At 39.5% G+C, this 18,198-nt stretch overlaps 1 protein-coding gene across 2 annotated transcripts in view; it reads right to left on the bottom strand.

The window, feature by feature from the left end:
- Positions 1–18,198, bottom strand: part of anos1b (anosmin 1b) — an 81,506-nt gene that overhangs the window by 2,352 nt on the left and 60,956 nt on the right. For both annotated transcript variants that reach the window (XM_079592298.1, XM_079592299.1), the window contains exons 7-13: positions 13,236–13,432; positions 9,401–9,539; positions 5,276–5,431; positions 4,545–4,639; positions 2,395–2,563; positions 617–834; positions 254–395 (exon numbers count right to left, since the gene is read on the bottom strand). In XM_079592298.1, the coding sequence (XP_079448424.1) occupies positions 255–395; positions 617–834; positions 2,395–2,563; positions 4,545–4,639; positions 5,276–5,431; positions 9,401–9,539; positions 13,236–13,432 (1,115 nt within the window). In that variant the 3' untranslated portion in view covers position 254. The remainder of the gene's footprint in view (positions 1–253; positions 396–616; positions 835–2,394; positions 2,564–4,544; positions 4,640–5,275; positions 5,432–9,400; positions 9,540–13,235; positions 13,433–18,198) is intronic.

Raw genomic sequence — 18,198 nt, forward strand, 5'->3', positions numbered from 1 at the left:
CGCATGAACTAATTGTTCTGCATTATTCATTGAGAGCATATGACGTAATTTAGATATATTTTTAAGATGGAAGAAAGCGGTTTTACAGATACTAGACACATGACTTTCAAATGAAAGATTGGTATCAAAGAGCAATCAGAATAATTAATAATACGTAAAACTGAAAACATGTTTATTGTAGAAAAGGTATGTTCATGTCATTGTCTGTATTGAAAGCATTAGTAATGCATTGAGTACATTCATGAGCGAGTACCTCAGAGGAGTGTGGCGTTCACATGAGGAGTGTGTAGGGTTCTGGCCACTGACGGTCCTCGTCCGGCTTCAGACTGGACCTGCACCTCCACTCTGTACACACTCGCTGGCTGGAGCGCGTCTACCGTGAGCGACCGCTGATCCTGAGGGACAGAACAGAGCAATGTGCAATGAAGCGTCAGATCGACTGACAGCATTTTCCATTTCAACTTGATTAAAATGCCATTACAGAAATGAGAAAGTTTTTTTCTTTAAATGGTGGATAAATGGTCGCAGTCAGGATTTATATTGTGCTCAGCTTAGAATCTTACATCTTATTGTGTTTAGTTTTTATTAGCTCTTACCGATCAGCGAAGTGACTCACCGGAGGCAGGCTGTGTGTTTGGGAGGTCAGTGTGCCGTTAGTGCTGCTGCGGGACACCTTGACCCAGGAGAACTGGAATCCAGTGATGGGCGCCTGGCCCGCGCTCCCCGGCGACACCTGCCAGCTGAAGACCGCCTGCACAGAGCCGTTCACCGGCAGGAGCAGAGCGGAGAGCTTCTCCGGGCGCTGCAGGGCCTTTTTAAGCTGAGGATGGCGCTCTAGGACAAGAGATCGCACTGGATATCAATTCTGTCATAACATTTGCAAAGTCCTGGGGGAACCTTAGAGAGGCTGCCTCACATTTCACTTCAAAATCTAGAGACAAAAACTAATAATTCACATAAATGAAAGCTATCTTGAGGATAATTTTGATGGAATATGGATTTTTTTAGTCTGATATTACGGTAATTGTATTATATAATTGTATGATATTGTATGCTGTGGCATCCGTTAGTGTTGCTCTAAATCTCCTTCCGCTCATGAAGTCTACAGCTGCCCATAGAACCGCTTGCGGGAAAGTTATGAAATTTGGCACACGGATGGACAGTCTCAACATTTTCTAGAGAGTCTCCAACTCAAACCCTCTAGCGCCACCAACTGTCAAAAATGTGCACTCATGTTTATGCTACTAACTTTTGAACCATATGGGCTAGAAACTAAACTTCCTGATTCCTTGTCGTCGGACGGTTTGATGCATTGACCTACGACGTCATTTTCCAGAAAACTACTTTTTCTAACTCCTCCTTGACTATTGCTTCGATTTATACACACACAAAAAACAGATCACCTTTAAACTATGCAGACAAAAACATTATTATGGAATTTTATGTTGATTTGTCAAACCGTTCTCAATAATGCACGAGCGAATTCGACAGAGCACGCCAAAATAGACGATCTCTGCAATGCTTTAGCGCATTCAGACCAAACTTGGTGTGTGTTATGACAACCATGACTAGCGGTCACCCGCACAGTTTGGCACAGTGCCACCAAGTGGTCAGGAGATATGATTTTTATTTTATTTGTGCTTATAACTTCTAAATAGTTCAAAAATCCTGAAATTTTCAATTCAGGCCTGCTGTATTTTATGAACACATTGGAGTATCGTTATGAAACTTGGTATGTGTCTTCGGCATGATGCCTTGAAGGTATTAAAAGTTTGGCGGCAGCACCACCTTGTGGTCAAAACTTATAATGAAAATACAAATAATGCTAATAGCTTTTGATTTATTTTGCCTATTTTATTGAAACTGGTCTTGATAGATTCCATGAGTAATACAGAGAACAATTTTTCAATCGAACTCGCTGTCCACCATTTTGAATATCCTTGAAAACCTATTTTTTTCCTCCCTCCTCCTAGTTGGTCTGATTTTCACCTAATATTGTAAAAAATTAATTTTGTGTATATACACCAAACCGGTATCGTTTAACGCGTCATCAAAATTGGCTAAAACAGATCTACAGCAGTATCTCTGCAAAACTTTGACATATTGACACCGAACTGACCACACCCCATCAATTTGGTCACAGCGCCACCTATTGTGTAACTTAAATCATATTACTAGTGATTATATTTAAGATTTTTCCAGCCATTTGACTAAAATCGTCTAAAATGTCCGATTACTCAGTGTTGCAGTTGGTCTGATGCTCCCAGCCATGCTTGCATAACTCATCATGCCTTTTTCCTGTGATTTTAGGGTGAAATGTGAGAGATTCACTAATTTGGTGTTGTCTCTGACAATAAATCTCTCTGAAAGCTCTTGTGCTGGATATCATCTTACCATCTCTGGCACAGGCCGTCAGTTTCTTCCGTCTGCCCATCAGCGATAAGCAAAGTGGGGTGGTAACCGAGGTCATGACCTCTGACCTCTGCTCTTGTTCAGTAACGGGCTTCACTGCCACACGGTACTTGCAGGCAAAAAACAGGCCAGTAATCACAAAATGTGTTCCCTGAAGAGCAGAAAATAGCACAGTTATTACTCAGTATAACAGTATATTGTCTGTGGAAATGACCTCAGAATGAAATGAAAAAGTAAATGAAAAACACATTTAAGAAACGGCATCTGCTCCACTAAAACGGATCAGATAACTGGTTCACCCATCCGTATCATACTGGTATCCCACTAAGACACGGTCACACATCTCTATTGTGTCCAGTGCCAGTGATGACAGATCCCGTGTGGAAACACAGCGCTCTCGGGCAGTCGTGCCATTGTCTGTCACACTGTTCAGCTAACTCCAGGGAACACAGAAATCAGACGTACGAACAAGACGCAGTTAATAATAAACTCAAGGGTCACGCCAGGGTTTGATAGTGACATCATCTTTTAGTATTAGTGTCGGAAATGTAAGAAGATATGACGGTTCTGAGGCATTAGAGGGATTGATCACCACAACATCTTATTCACCTTTAAAAACCTTTTTATTCGTGGAACACATGTTAAGGGTATCAAGCCACTTGCCATAAAAAAGCCCAACAAGAAGTCAAACTGGAATCACTTTCAGATGTTTTTTTTTCAGCTGTTGAACGGTAAAAACATTGAAAGCCAATCAGAATCCGTCCTGCTTTAAGGCGAGACACTACAGGTGAATAGGGTAACATTTTACAATAATAGATATAACCATGAAACTTCCTCAGTTGATTATTTTTATGAACTTGTGTAATTATGCAAATTAGCCATTATCTCAATAAATATGCACAATTTTGCATATATTTTCGGTAGATCGATCTGAACATATGATAAAGACAGGTGCAAAATTATTTTTTCATTTTGATTACACACAAGACGAAAAAAGATGTTCAGAGGGATTTCAGGATATATGCTTTCATTACCTAGGATATCTAAATATACTGTCCATAGCCTTAAAAAAAAATCGATTTGTCATATTTTTGTTGATTAAAATGTCACATAAATCAGGCCAGGAATGATTTATTAACAAATCCCTCTGAACATATCTTCAGAACACTGCTAAGTGTGTAACTGGAGAGTTTGGTGAACATCGGCGCTACATCGGCTGAGATGTTTCTACTGGAGAATAACAAAAACTAATTTTGAGAAAAAGGCATTTAAAGATTTGTAATGTAAAAATCATACTTTTTTTAGTGGAAACAACTATTTACTGACACAATATCTTATCAAATCATTAGCAACAACAATACAAACCACCTAAATCACATCAAAAGGTATAAACACAGCATTTATGATCTTTAACTGAACAGAAAACAGTCAAACACACACATCTAAATGTCAGAGCGCGTCACGTGATGCATCTGAACCAATCACGGTGTCAGAAATTGACATCAGCCAATGAGATTTCACTTTTAGAGTTAAATGCCCATTGTACTTTCACGATTGGTTGCTGATAAAAAGGAAATGACCATATTTGGATCGACAGCATTGTACAGGAGAGAGAGAGATGTCCAGCGGTGTGTGTGATGACGGTGCAGACAGAGATCGCGGATCATGATGATTTATAACGCCAACTTTTGAGGAATTTAGGAGAAATCTACAGACGCAAATAGATAAAGTGTAGTAAAATAAAGAGCTAAATGTGTATTTCTGACTTTTTTTCACCACAAGTCTGAAAGAAGACATGTTATTGAAGACAAATATCCCACAATCTCAAAATTGACTAGTGAAAAAACCCCCCGATGTTTTTGCCTGCCGTGTCTCGCCTTAAAGAGCTTGAGCATTTATAGAGGCTGGTGTGGACGTTAAAATAGGTATCGTTATAATTATTGTTCTTGTTGTGAACGGGCCTTTACTCAAGTACTTCGTCCACCACCGGATGCTCTCGTGTAAAGAGGTTAGCCAATCATTAACACCGTTACACCGTCACACCACGGGGACATTTCCACATTTTACTTGAACTTAAATAAGAAGAAAATGACTTTAGGAAAAGAAAGTAGGCGACACTCGATGAGACGCACCTGAACTGTGGCCGTCTTCTCGGCTTTCGTCACGTTACTGGCGCAAACCTCAGGATACCATCTCAGAACATATGAACTGGACTCCTTCTGGCTTTCTGCAAAAGCAAACAAGACCGAATGTTGTAGATTACGTTTTTCCACTTCTGGGGTTCTGCCTCCTCCACATATTTTCAGGGATCATCTACATTTTGCTCCCGGCTTCCTGTTCCCGTACGCAAGGAACATGACATCTCTCTCCAAACCCGCGTCAGGTCGCCATCCCCCTTCATCTGTTTTTGATTTCACACTCGTACCGGCATTATTAAATCACTCTTCATGCCTCTCTGTCCAGGAGATAACAGTAAATCAGCACCCTGTATTTATGAGCGCTTGTGGTCTGACTGGAGTCTTGCCTTTGAAGGCCGTCGTCGCCAAAAGTGTATTTTTGGAGCACGGTTACTAAGCAGATTGTGAATAATCTGTTGGAAAGAGTCTAGAGAGGACATCCCTGCGAGATTGTCTTTTTATGCAGGATAGATAATATTTTTCTTTGGTAACGTTCTTCCATAAATCATCAGTCATGCTGTTGCTTTGGCATCGGACACACATGGATTCGATGGATTGTCAACAAACAGATACGCTTTGTGAAGACATGTGAGAGGGTTTTTTCTTGGGATACCATTTTTGCCGAGAAGTGAACTTTGAATGACCTCAGTCACATTACCTTGGTCTATAGAAAGCAGCTCACTTGCCTGGGATCCGGCTCTTCCAGAAGACCTTGACCTGCAGCTGGTGTTCGTGGTAATGAGGGGCGGCCGCTTCTAGCCTCAGGATACTGGGAGAGGACTGGGATAGCGGAAGCTCATTGGAGAACTCTCCTGACAGAAGGCCATTCCCATTGGAGGATGCTAGAATGAGACCGGAGATTCATTTACATTTCACAATAGTCTTTATTGTTTGAATGAACACATTTTTAAATGTAATCTTCAGCTACAGCACCTGTGGCATGGAAGTGACCAAAAACAACTTAGATAGTTGGATAATTTATAACTTCTATTTTTAGGAGCAAACTTTTACTACAAATGTTGTAGCACTGCCTTTCATTTATCCTGATTAACATACATAAAACCATTGTATTACAGTAACTGTTTACATTTAAAAACACAATTAAAAGGACCTTTTCTGCCCTTTCGGCTCTACTAGAACAGGTTTTCCTGCTTGAATGTTCATCATTTGTCGCATATTCTCCATTGTTGCGTCTGTCAGTCACTGGGATGTGTTTCCCAAAAGCATCATTAGCCAACTATGGTTGCAAGTTCTGTCATTATCGTCATAGTACAGCGAGTCGCTGTTTCCCGAAGCCATAGTGCCAACGAACATTCGCAAACAACATCGCAAACTTGTGTGTTTGAAGCGCCAGATCTCGATCTGTGGTTAAAAACATAGATTTTTTTTTATGACATGTGGATTAATAAATCCTTATCTTGAGCAAAATAAGCAAGCTGACATTCAGTGCAATCTATATCTTTTATTTAGAATTGATACAAATATCATTTACGTACGTCTTTTAGTTAGTCAATATATTTAAAGCACAGTTTTTGTATAGTGTGTGTATGTGCCTATGATTGAATCTGGAAATAGAGCAAAATGAGAATTACTCCTCAGATGCCATGTCCGTAATTTATAGCAAACAATCTAGCGTGAATTCAATCTCAAACTAATTAGTTAAAAGAAGTTATTACTCCACCACCCGCCTGACATCATTAACCAACGTGGTTGAACGACAAATCTGAGATAATAAGGTTTTGAGAAACAGTCGTATCTAGCTAGTTGATTTCTTCATTGTCAGATTTGAGATCATTGTACTATGGTAGTTGAGCAGCGAGTTACGACGTCGTACGGGAAACACACCCCTGTTTAGTTCCTGTCTCTATGAAGCCCCTCCTTCTGAAAAGCACACTGTGCTCTAATTGGTCGGCTGGAGCAGTGTGTTGTGATTGGTTAAGCAATGTGTGTTTGGGGAAACTACCATAACTACCAGTTTCAACACACTACTAACTAACTCAACCAGGCCCCGCCCCTTTATTTGGGCGGGAATTATTTAAATGAGGAATATTTTGACGTGTTCGTTCCCGGAAAAAAACTCAAGACTATAATGGAGGCGTTTCAGGAGTTCAGAAACTGACACTGATATAGAGAACAACTCCCGCTGGAGGGACTTCGTAACTTTGCAGAGCTTTTTCATGATCATAGCAATATTACACACGAAAGAAAGATAAACATCCTCTTTAACAATCCAAAAATAGGGTTAATTTTCATAACACAAAATATAATTTCTTTTAATTTTGGGTTGAAATGTGGCCGGGGCATGTTTTATAAGATTTACCATTATAGATTAAACAATACAGTTCTCTACTCTATATAGTAAGTCATGTCCTTTAACAAAATATCCGGTTACAGGTGATTGCTTACTCAAATAAGAACTGAGTAATATTAATTAACTGCATGTATTTACTATAAAGTAATGCTTACGGTTAGTGGCTGGTTTAGGGTTAGATACTTGTCATTTTGCATTATTATACTGTTATCACTATGTAGATGAAGTAACGCGCAACTACATCACCTTAAAATAAAGTGTTACCAAAAATCAAGCGTAGCGTCAGTTCTGTCACGTTAGTCAAGCTCGCATCAGTGACTCTCAGCTGATCCTCTACCTATAGGAATACGACACTATCACCGTATACATATATAAACTCTTCAGTATTATCAGCAGCGATGGCGTTTCTCAGGAGCCGATTACCCTCCTCCCTCCCCAGCTCCTCCTGCCTCAGTCAGGATTTGGCATTCCCCTTGAATCAGAGTAAATTCTCGAATTATGTTGTACTTTAAGATCTTGAATTAATGATGTCTGCACACATTCATGTTGGTTCTGTTGTGTTTACCCTGAGGAGGGTTATTGCGGCTCTTATTCATGCTAGACTGACTGGATGCGCAGGGAGATCTCGCCCAGAACAGAACCACACCGCCAATCCAAACTGTATGCTAATTGTCAATCGTATTTGACGATAGTGGTCCTGACAGAAATCCTTTTAACTTGCCCTATAGACTTCATACTATAAATGTGTAAATTCAATTATTGGCTTTGGTAATCAACAGCATAACATCAAAACTAAGCTGAAAACAACATAGAATGATCCTTCAAATACATATTAAATAAAACCGCATTGTTGCATTTCATCCCACTAGAAAAAGACTGGAACTTGAAGTGTGACTTCCAACTTGAAAACTCAAAGGCAAACATTTTCAAAACACAATTCGCTGAGGTGTATGATGTCATGTGAACATGGGCATAAACATTCACTTTTAAGCCAATAAAATGTAGAAATGAATCAAAGTTTCTACATTTAGCCAATGTTTAAAATTTGATCTTCTCTTCATAAGGTTGCTTTCATAGCTCAGGAGATGCAATGAAGGTCTCATAATTAAGTTTCATTCAAGTATCAACTTTGTCACAGATGTTTTTCATAAAATAAACAGACAAATGAAAACAATTGTTGTACAGAATACATCTATAAAATCAATGTGGATGGCATTGCTCAGGTTTGATCTCGGATGACTAGGCCTATAATGAGACATTTTTGAGTTCATATTGAAATCTAAAACTTCTGATCTTGGCAAATACGAGCAGTTTGAGACAGTGAAATATTTTCTGAAACTCTAGAGGACAATATTAGGATCTTTTTCTCAGGAGAAACATCTGAGAAGAAGTTACGCAAATGTCTCCATTAAATCTCATTGCTGTCTATAAGAAACATCTGAGACATTAAAGAGTTTTCGTATGGGTTCAAGGGTCATCTTACGATATCAAGAATATCCCACATCTTGAGGACTTTCTAATAAAATGCAACATATGATTGCACTGAACAAGGAGATACGATTTCCTATAATAAAATGACAAAAATCAGGCACTGACGTTTTAAATTAGATTCGTTTCTTTTTCAATGACAATTCTTCCTTGTTCATAAACTGTGACTAATGAAATCTTGGGTTCAGCATTAGGCAGTCTGCAATACATTACTGTAAGGGAATATGGAGCTATTTTATAACTGATGTGGTGTTTCAGAGACCTCAAGAGAAATAACTTAGGGCTGATAAAACCAGAGGGGAAAATATTAAAGACATTAAATGAGTAAGAAAGTGGAAAAATGACTGGAAAGCAAAGAAAAAGATATTTCATTTTTAGATAAATGAATTGAATATTGCAGCATGCAATAGTGCTCTAGTAAAACAACTAAACAGAGCCAAACTAAAACTATCATATCTCTTCACTTTGTGTCTGTAATTAGCAGAATTATTGCAAGATTTATCCAGCTAATTAAACACAACAGTGGAGGTGAGGAACCTGTGTGGGGTTAACTGCAGTCCCGTGGAGGTTTAGTGCCCTGAACGCTCTCCTGCTGAGCCACGGTCCTGCTGGACTCAGATAAGCTGATACTGGGCTGAAATGTGCTGCCTCTGGGAAAGGTTAACCTCATCTACTCATCTGCCAAAATCTAAGTCACCGTCAGAGGACAACATTTCTGACAAAACACTCTCCTCGCCAAAGAAGGTTTTCAGTGTTTTTAATGGCTCTGCTGTGCTGCAATTATCAACGGCACCACTGATTCATGGTAAAAGGAGGGGGCCAGAATCAAGCCTTTTAAATAGAGCAAATATTTTATTTCTGACACCCTGTTCAATTTATACTTGGTAAAAATGATTGAATATCAAAATTGGCTCTCAATCTGAAAACTGATAATTATGAAGTTTGATAATTGGAACTTTCCAAATGTTCGTATAAATCCTTGTAAGTATGCAGAAGTCAAGCCAGATCTTACTGGTGGATGAGGCGGTGGTGAAGGAGAGGTGAGCTCGGCTGCTCTTCAGTCGATTCTGACCCCAGTAAGAGACGGCCTGAATCTGTGCCGTGTAGTGTGTGCTGGGCTGTAGACCATGAAGCTCCATCTCCGTTACATCCTACAGGCCATAAAAACAAGACATTAGCATTTATTAATGCTAAAAAAAAGACGCGGCCACATTTAGAGTTGTTGGGTGAATTTTCGCAGGGCAAAATCCAGGCATTTCAATAGGAATTCCCAATGCACATTTTGCAACAGGTTGAAGTTATTTGCATGGATTCTCCACGCTGACCAACAGAAAGCTACTTGGTTTAAAATAAGGAATCACAATATATCGGCAACTATATCTGTATAGGCCGATATATGTTAATTTATAATTTACAGTTATCGGCCCAATAAGAAAATTTGGCCGATATATTAGAGCCGATAAATAATGTAATATTTCCTTCAGCGGAGACACTTCAGATGCGCACTGTTCAACATGATGGTTTTGAACTGCTTGAAATATGATTGGAATCACTTCAAAAAGGGAAAATAGTGCAACATGTGCAACATATGACAAGTCTGTCATAGAGACGAGAACATGATTATAATTGTGTGCTTAAGACATGGATTTTAATGGTGAGACTTTTGTGTTTGTAATCAGGCTCTCAAATTATATAACAAAAAAATGGGTTTAGATTTATCGGCCAATGTATCGGTTATCGGCTTTCAAATATAAAGATGTATCGGTTACCAGCCATAATTTTCATATCGGTGCATCCCTAGTGTAAAAGTGACTTTTGTGCAAGCTATGCTTTATACATCGCTACACTATCCACATTAGACAATGAACCTTTTTTTGCCCATGAAATTTCAGGATTTAGGCCCTACACAGTACAGAGACTGCACCTATAACAGTTACAAATTGAATGCTTTATCTTCCTGCACATGCATCTTAATTCTAGTACCATTGGATCTTAGTGCTGCCTTTGACACCATAGATCATGGCATTCTCTTGGATAGGCTTTAGAATTTGGTTTGCATTAGCAGACTGGAATTGGCATGATTTAAGTCATGTTTATTTGACTTACCACTTTGTTTAAGTTAATGAAGAAATTTTATATCAATCACAAGTTAAATATGGAGTGGCACAGGGCTCAGTGTTAGGTCCTCTGCTTTTCTCCTTCTATATGCTTAAAATCGTAAAAAATAAAAAATATCTGTAAACATGGAATTAGTTTTCATTGTTATGTCAGTGATACTCAGCTCATGTGAAAAAGGTTTGTATTTCAGTGTGTTGCAAAGTTCAAATTAGTGAACTCTGACATGCAAATTCATATCACACGAAGACATGTGAGGGACAGAATATTAACGTGATGTAAAATCTTAATTGAATTAAAAGAACACAAACTTACATAAAAGTGGAGTAGCACTCCTACTATTGTTTAGTCACATTTCCAGAACAGCAGAACCGTTGTAGAACAGCATTCTTGCACCATATAAATATTTATAAGTTATGGCATATGCTTTTGAATTCTAAAGCTGAAAAGCTATTTCATGCATTCATGACCTCAAGACTAGATTACTGTAATACGCTCTGGGTGGGTTTCCAGTAGCGTTATTAAATACATTTCAGGTAGTTCGGCTTCCAGCAGCTAGAGTGCTTATTAAAACAAATAAATATCAGATCAGTCAATTTTATTGTCACTACATTCATACACATTTAAAATGTTTGCTAGTTACTTATAAAGTTTTGAATGGTCCTGCTCCTTAGTACCTTACTGAGCTCAAATCACACTATAGTCCATCATGTTCATTCTGGTCATTTAATAACACCAAGAATATCAAAATTCTCAGCAGGAGGTAGATCTATTTCATATTTGGCTCTGAATCTATAATAGCCTTCCCAGCATTTGTTCAGGATTCAGACACACTCTGTCAGTTTAAGTCTAGACAACAGACCCATCTCTTTACCCAAGTGTACACCTAATTCATCACCTAAACACATGATTATGCTGCATTAGTTAGGTAAACCAGAATTGAAAACACTTCTTATATAATATAAATCATAATTATGATGTGAAGGGCATTACAAACACTGCTCTTTGCTGGCTCACGCCCTTCAAGATTTTAAGGGATCGTCAGCAAACCACACCAACTAACCACTGGAGTGCCTCAAGGTTCAGTCCTTGGCCCCCTACACTTCTCCATATATGTGTCATATCTCTTGTATCTCTTGCTGCTATTTCAGACATCTTGGGCTATATAAATCTATGTTGACATAATTCAATCATAAGGAGATTCCATGCCAGCCAAACAACAAATTCACGGTACAGATGGACTCAATATCACTAAAATAAGCCAGGTTAGCCAAGAACCCAGGGTTAGTGTTTGATGACCCACTGAACTTGACAACTTGAATACTCCTTTCACTTAGCGCAAATAAGCATCTGAAGATAATCCAGAACACTGCAATGTGCAACATTACACCTCTTCTACGTTCCTCCCATCCTCTGCCATCAGTGAGTAGTGTCTGGTGGTACCATTACTACAAGGTACAAAGTTGCTTACTCGAACCATCATACTGTATGTTCTTCTGTGGTGGAACACGTTTCCAGCCTCCATCCAACCTGCCCACTCGTGACCATCACAGCGAGACCTCTATGTCTATTTGAAAACATGTGTGGCCCAGCTGGCCTCCTCAGTGCAGGATTCCTGTTTAAGAACTGGCCACCATACCAGTTTCATTTTGTGTTTTTGACTGGCATCTCCATCACAGAGAACATGTACAATATTGTGAGATTTTTTTTTTTTGCTATATAGAGCAACCTTGCTAAGCCATTAAAAACACACAATGATTTTGTGCAGGAAGTCACATTGAATAAGTCATCATGCTATCTTCATCTATAACTGTAATCTGTCAAATAAAGAGTACAAATGGAGTAGTTTCTGTGCATATGAGAGACAAATAGTGCTATTAAATGAGCCATACTTTTGTCATTGTTAAATTCTAAATAACAGACATATAGGGCCACTGTGCATTTAGTTTCAACTAAGTTGTGTTTTTTGGACTTAACAGATTCTTAATTCCAGGCAGTTTGAAAATGATCTGACATTTGCTATTACTCTCAATAACTCTTAAACGCTTGCAGAGATCCATTCTGAGAACAAAAATCTGTCAGCTGAAATGGGTCTTTATAGGCTACTGTTCAATAAAATAGATTGCTTTCTCAGACATAGAGGTTATTGCATTGTAAAAACAAATTACCTAATCAAAACCATTTGAGAGCTGCGGCTTTCAGGAGAGCGCTTGGACTACAATAAAATATGCTGATCACTAGGCCAGCTGCGTCTTTGTTTTGCGGTCGTTGTGGGGAACCGCCTTAACTGGCTCTAGCACTTTACTACATCACAGGTGGAGCACATGAGTCCAACACCTGCGAGGCTGACCGGTGAAAACATACGTTTAAATCCTTAAACTCAGTTGCAGATTTAGCACTTCCTGGGTCTGACATTCCAAGACTCAAACCAAGAAAAACAACTCGGGGAAATCTCTCCGCTCTCTGAGGGTTCAGGTTCAACTTTATGAGGGAAAGGTAAGAGTTGTGCTCTAACCTCGACAGCCTCAACAAGATTTTGGCCTCTATCCGCAGCCTCGGTCTGGCTTAATTTTCTTATTCATTCTTCTGAAATGAACTTTCCACATACATAAACACTGAACGCAACCCCCTACAGGTTCACAATTTAGCAGAGATATAAAAGTATGCACAGTATTTGAGTGAATATGCCAGCAGATGGGGTGAGACGAAGGCCTGAGCTCAGGAGGGCTTACCCCATCTGTGACCCGTCCGGCCCGGCTCTGGCTGTTCGGGGCGGTTCCTCGAGGGATCCAGGTCACCTTGTAATGGTGGACCCCCAGGTCGCTCTCGCTGGGGGCCTCCCACAGGACCAGGACACTCACCGTGCCGTCAGGGCGGACCGTCTGGTTCCCTGCTCGGGCGTTCTGTGGGGTCTCGGGGGGGAACGGATCTGAAACACAGATGGGAAGGTGCTGCTGTCAAACCACTGCTTTTCATCACACTCTTGTCAGATTGTTTGTGTTCCCCCAACATGACCTGGAGAGAACCACATTGAACCACAAGACAGGAGAATAACTTCAGCAGGACAAATATTTGATGGACAACTTTATTGCTCATGGGACATTTTTTCAGGGATGTGATTTTTCCTTTTTTTTTTTTTTACACACTAACAGCTTATGATCCAGTAAAAGCAGCTCCACACACATTTTTTCATGGATAGGATCACATACAAAGGTTTCTTCACTGTAAACGCAGGTCCAGGCTAGCCTTGTATTACCAGACTCTCGTACATCTCGACTCTCATTCCTTGAAGGCGGGTCCTCTGTTGAAGTTTAAAACTATTGGATCTGCCCAGAGTCACTGTGGATCTGCCATAACCAATCGCTAACGTTTGGTCGTGACGTATGACGACTCAAACTAGCGCACGACCTCAACGTCATTGTTCTCAGCCACTCCCTCTGTTCGCTGATTGGACCTGCAAAAAATGTATTGGAGAAAACCCGCGAATATACCGCAAACTCAGATGTAGTACTGAAGGAAAATGAAAATTGAGCGGAAGTACGTAGGAGCCAGGCTAGGTCTAGGTAATCCTTTTAATAAAATTATATAATTTATATTATATATAAATATAATAACACACAGATCAGAGGTTTTACAAGTCCAAATTGAACCCCACATTAAATTCTTCTATCTTGAAGCTTTCCAGTCAGTTCATGTTCATCTGCTGGCATTCTTGAAACAAGAGAAGATCAAACAATTGTTGTCTAGTGTTTCTTAGCTCCATGTGGAGTGTTTTCATAAGCCACCGTAGTGTTCAGCAGGGATAAAGGAGTGTGTGTGTGTGTGTATGTGTGTGTTCTTGTTTAACCACATTGTGAGATCCAAATATCAACAAAGATAGTAAAACCTGACATTTTTTAAATGGTGAGGACATTTGGGCCCACTAGGAAAACTGCTTACAAAACATGCCAATGTTTGTTTGTTGAAAATGTGAAAAGGCAGAAGGTTTTCTGTGAGGGTTGTGTTTAGAGGTAGGGTTAGGCGGTAGAGTATATCATTAGTTCAGTAAAAAAAAAACATTACGCCTATGAACCTCGGTTCCTATAGAGGTACACTCTAAAAAATGCTGGGTTGTTTTAACCCAATTTTGGGTCAAATATGGACAAACCCAGCCATTGGGTTACATTTTTAAATTGCATTTTTGATCCAACGTTTGGGTTTGTCCATATTTAACCCAAAATTGGGTTAAAACAACCCAGCATTTTTTAGAGTGTATGTTTCTGTCGATGTGCAAGAGAGGGGTTCCAGACATGAGTCGAGAAGTGAGTGTGTGCAAGTGTGCTAATGACAGATGTCCACTGCCACTGCTGGGAGAGACACACATGATGCCGGATAATCCAGACAGAACAAGAGTGTAAGACATAACATTCAGTCTGCGCCTCATTTCACTGCAAGCACACCCAGAACCTTAACAGTCATGACTACAGCCACTCATGATCCTGTAAGCTTGTTAAGAGCAGTATACTCATTTACATCTGCTACACAAACTGAACAATTATAAGACACATGCTATATTTTGACATTTATGAAGAGTGGTGCATGCCTGTGCAAAACCCCTGTGCTACAATCTCTTGTGAATAAGAAGTACTCTTTAGCATACTTCTAATTATAGAATTACACATTTGTAATGATGAAGTTGCAATTTAGTACATCTGAAATATATGAACTCCAAAAGCAGTATCGCTTAGTTAAAAGTACTTGACACGTGCTTTAGTATGTAAGTCAAAACATCAGAATAAGTGTGCGAGCAAAAAGCGAAAATACAGCGAAGAAATTCCCGGAAACGCATAGCTCTGCTTTAAAGCATGACAAAAGATTATTAACAATGATTATTTAAAATGTATTTTAAAGTAAAACATTTAGTTTGACATTATTTCAAAGTGCACTTCTTCAAAAGTGAAGTGTTTAAAGAAACTGTCGTGAAAGTGTACTCTTTTTAAGTGTATTTAAGAGGCCTTTTGTTTCATTCAAGAGTTAGTTCACACACTCTCAAGTCGTTCCAAACTTGCATGAGTTTCGTTCATATATTCAGGAACAGAAATGAAGATCTTTTTAATGAAATCTGAGAGCTTTCTGTCCCTCCATTGACAGTCTCTGCAACTACCACAGTAAAGACATCATTAAAGTAATGTGTTGGTTTAACCTCAATTTTATGAGGGGACGTGAGTTTGTGCAAAAAAAAAAAAGATAATTTACTACTTTATTTAAAAAACTATAATCTCCAAAGCGCTTTCACGAGAGTAAATAAAGGGACAATGGCGGGACAGAAAGCTCTCAGATTTCATCAAAAAGATTTTTTTTTGTGTTTCGAAGATGAACGAAGGTCTTGCGGGTTTGGAACAACATGTGGATAAATAAATAATGACAAAACATTATTTTTTGGGTTTACTAACCCTTTAATATTATATTATCTGCAATTTACAATTTTCTAAAATATATACTTTTAACCCCTTAAGTGTCACTCCCCTTTTTTAATAGACATGAAAATGCAAATGCCGAACTTAAATGGTTGTAATTCAAGAATGCTTTCGATGCTTTGGATCTTACATATAGATGTAAGATCGGTCTTGTTTTAAAGAAGACATTTGGCAGATTTTTGTAGAAGTGAAATAAATTAAGAAAGTTAAACAGAAAAAAAGTTATAGAAGTTTGAGTTTATGAAAATGAACAATGTTAATATTAAAATTTTAGGTTGATATCTCAAAAAATAAGCTTTCAGATTGTGTTTGGGCGCAGTACCACACTTCTCCACTAGTGGACATTACTGCCCATTGAAGGGCACCGCCATCTCCATATGTGGCTTGAGTCTGAACCATTATTTTTACAATTTTCATACAATTTATGAAGTAGACATCCTATTCAGAAGTAGTGTTGGAAGTTTGGCAGATTCTGAAATGAATTCAACCTCTAAGAAACACAGAAGATCACGTATGTGCATTATAGCTCGCTGCACATCACTAATGCTGAATCTATTATTGTTTTCTTTATATTTATAACATTTTCAGAGATTTTTTTCTAAAATAATTGAATGGATGCTGTCTTCTGAACTCTTGGCATGAAAACAAACTGAGGTTTCTACCATTCTTTCATGATTTTTCATGTTCATCACTATTTCAAAATAAAGGTCTGAACACGCCTGAGGAGTATGAACATATTCTTGTTGATAAATATGTAAACTAGAGACTGTAAGCTTTCAATTGATATATAGTTTGTCAAGATTAGTTTAGGGTTAGCATAGGATATTACTGTTGTAAATATGTAATGGCCAATATAATGTACACTACAAGTGCACAATTGCTCTTCCTTACATTTTATCATTGGCCAAAAACATATATCCGGTAATTTAGAAAGGTAATAGCACAACTTCTCTCGACAAGCCACACTATTTGAGGTGTTATTCATGATTGTAGCGTGCGGTATTAGTCACTACCCTTAGGCATGAGCAATATTAATAGTGATGCTTGACTTATCGAACAAAAATAATGCTTTCCATTCGGTTTCAAAGACGCACCGCACACACACTCTGGTTCCCATTAAAGTACAAGGCCAGCTGCTTTACCTCGGAGGCCAATCAATGTGCTTTCATTTGCATTAACCATGACAGAGGAACGCCGCTTTGATATGTCAGTGTAGCGCACATGCTAATGTCGCCGTGCCCTGGGGCGCTTCACAACACACTCCGCGGATCCCATTGATGTCGGGTTCATTTCAGACCGGGGGGCAGCAACACTGTGTGTTTGTTCTCACAGTCCTGGAGTCATGCAGGATCCTTCATCTGCAGGTCTCCCTCCAGCCACGCGCTCGACCTCTGACCTCTGACCTCATTCTCAACCCTCGGACTTCACCTCCTCCGGGCGTAAAGTAGGAAGAAACAAATCCATGTGCTGGAAAGTTCTCTGTGCAAATGTGGTGTTTATGTGTCAATGTGTTGTGGAGGTAATATACGAGAAGTGTCTTCACCGCTAACTTCAGCTAGCGCACGTTGACGGCCTTGACGCGAGGCGTTGAGAAACCGCTTGGAGGACGCTCACAGGCCATCAGACGTTTCTCACACTGGCTTTATTCTCGCTCAGTTTAGCACTCGCTCTCCAAGAGTTTGTAATCTTTCAAAACAGCAGAAGGTTTGATTCCAGTCGTTGTTGGCAGCGGGTCGAGTGTTGCCTCAGTCTGTGTGTGATTATGTCTTGGCCGTGGTGTTGCGCTCGAAACATGCCAACGCAAGCACCCCTGAGGTCCCCGATGACATGGCCCGTATCGTTCGGATCAGAGAGTAGTACAGATATGAAATTAAACACACTGGTACCAAAAAAACTGTTTGAATCTGTTGGCCAGTTTGATTTGAGTGTGTCCAGAAGGATGTTTTCAGCATCCATGGAAAAGCTTATTTCATACTATTAGAAACATGTTTCACATCCGACATGCTGGGCACTGGCCAGGTCCCGGCGCAGGAGGTGTGTGTGTGTGTGTGTGTGCTAACCCTCACTGGGAGGATCGCTGGGGTTATGGCAGAGGAGGTGCAGGACTGCTGCGGTCTCGGGTTCGTCTTCGGGGATCTGCACAGTCTCTGTCACACACACAAAGCCTTTAGTGCAGTGTAAACTCAATTCTGAACGAGGACCCTAGTGAGAAAGTAGTGTATTTAAGCACAATTTATTC

The sequence above is a fragment of the Phoxinus phoxinus genome (assembly GCF_949152265.1).
Source record: "Phoxinus phoxinus genome assembly, chromosome: 20".
In the NCBI taxonomy this organism is placed as follows: domain Eukaryota; kingdom Metazoa; phylum Chordata; class Actinopteri; order Cypriniformes; family Leuciscidae; genus Phoxinus; species Phoxinus phoxinus.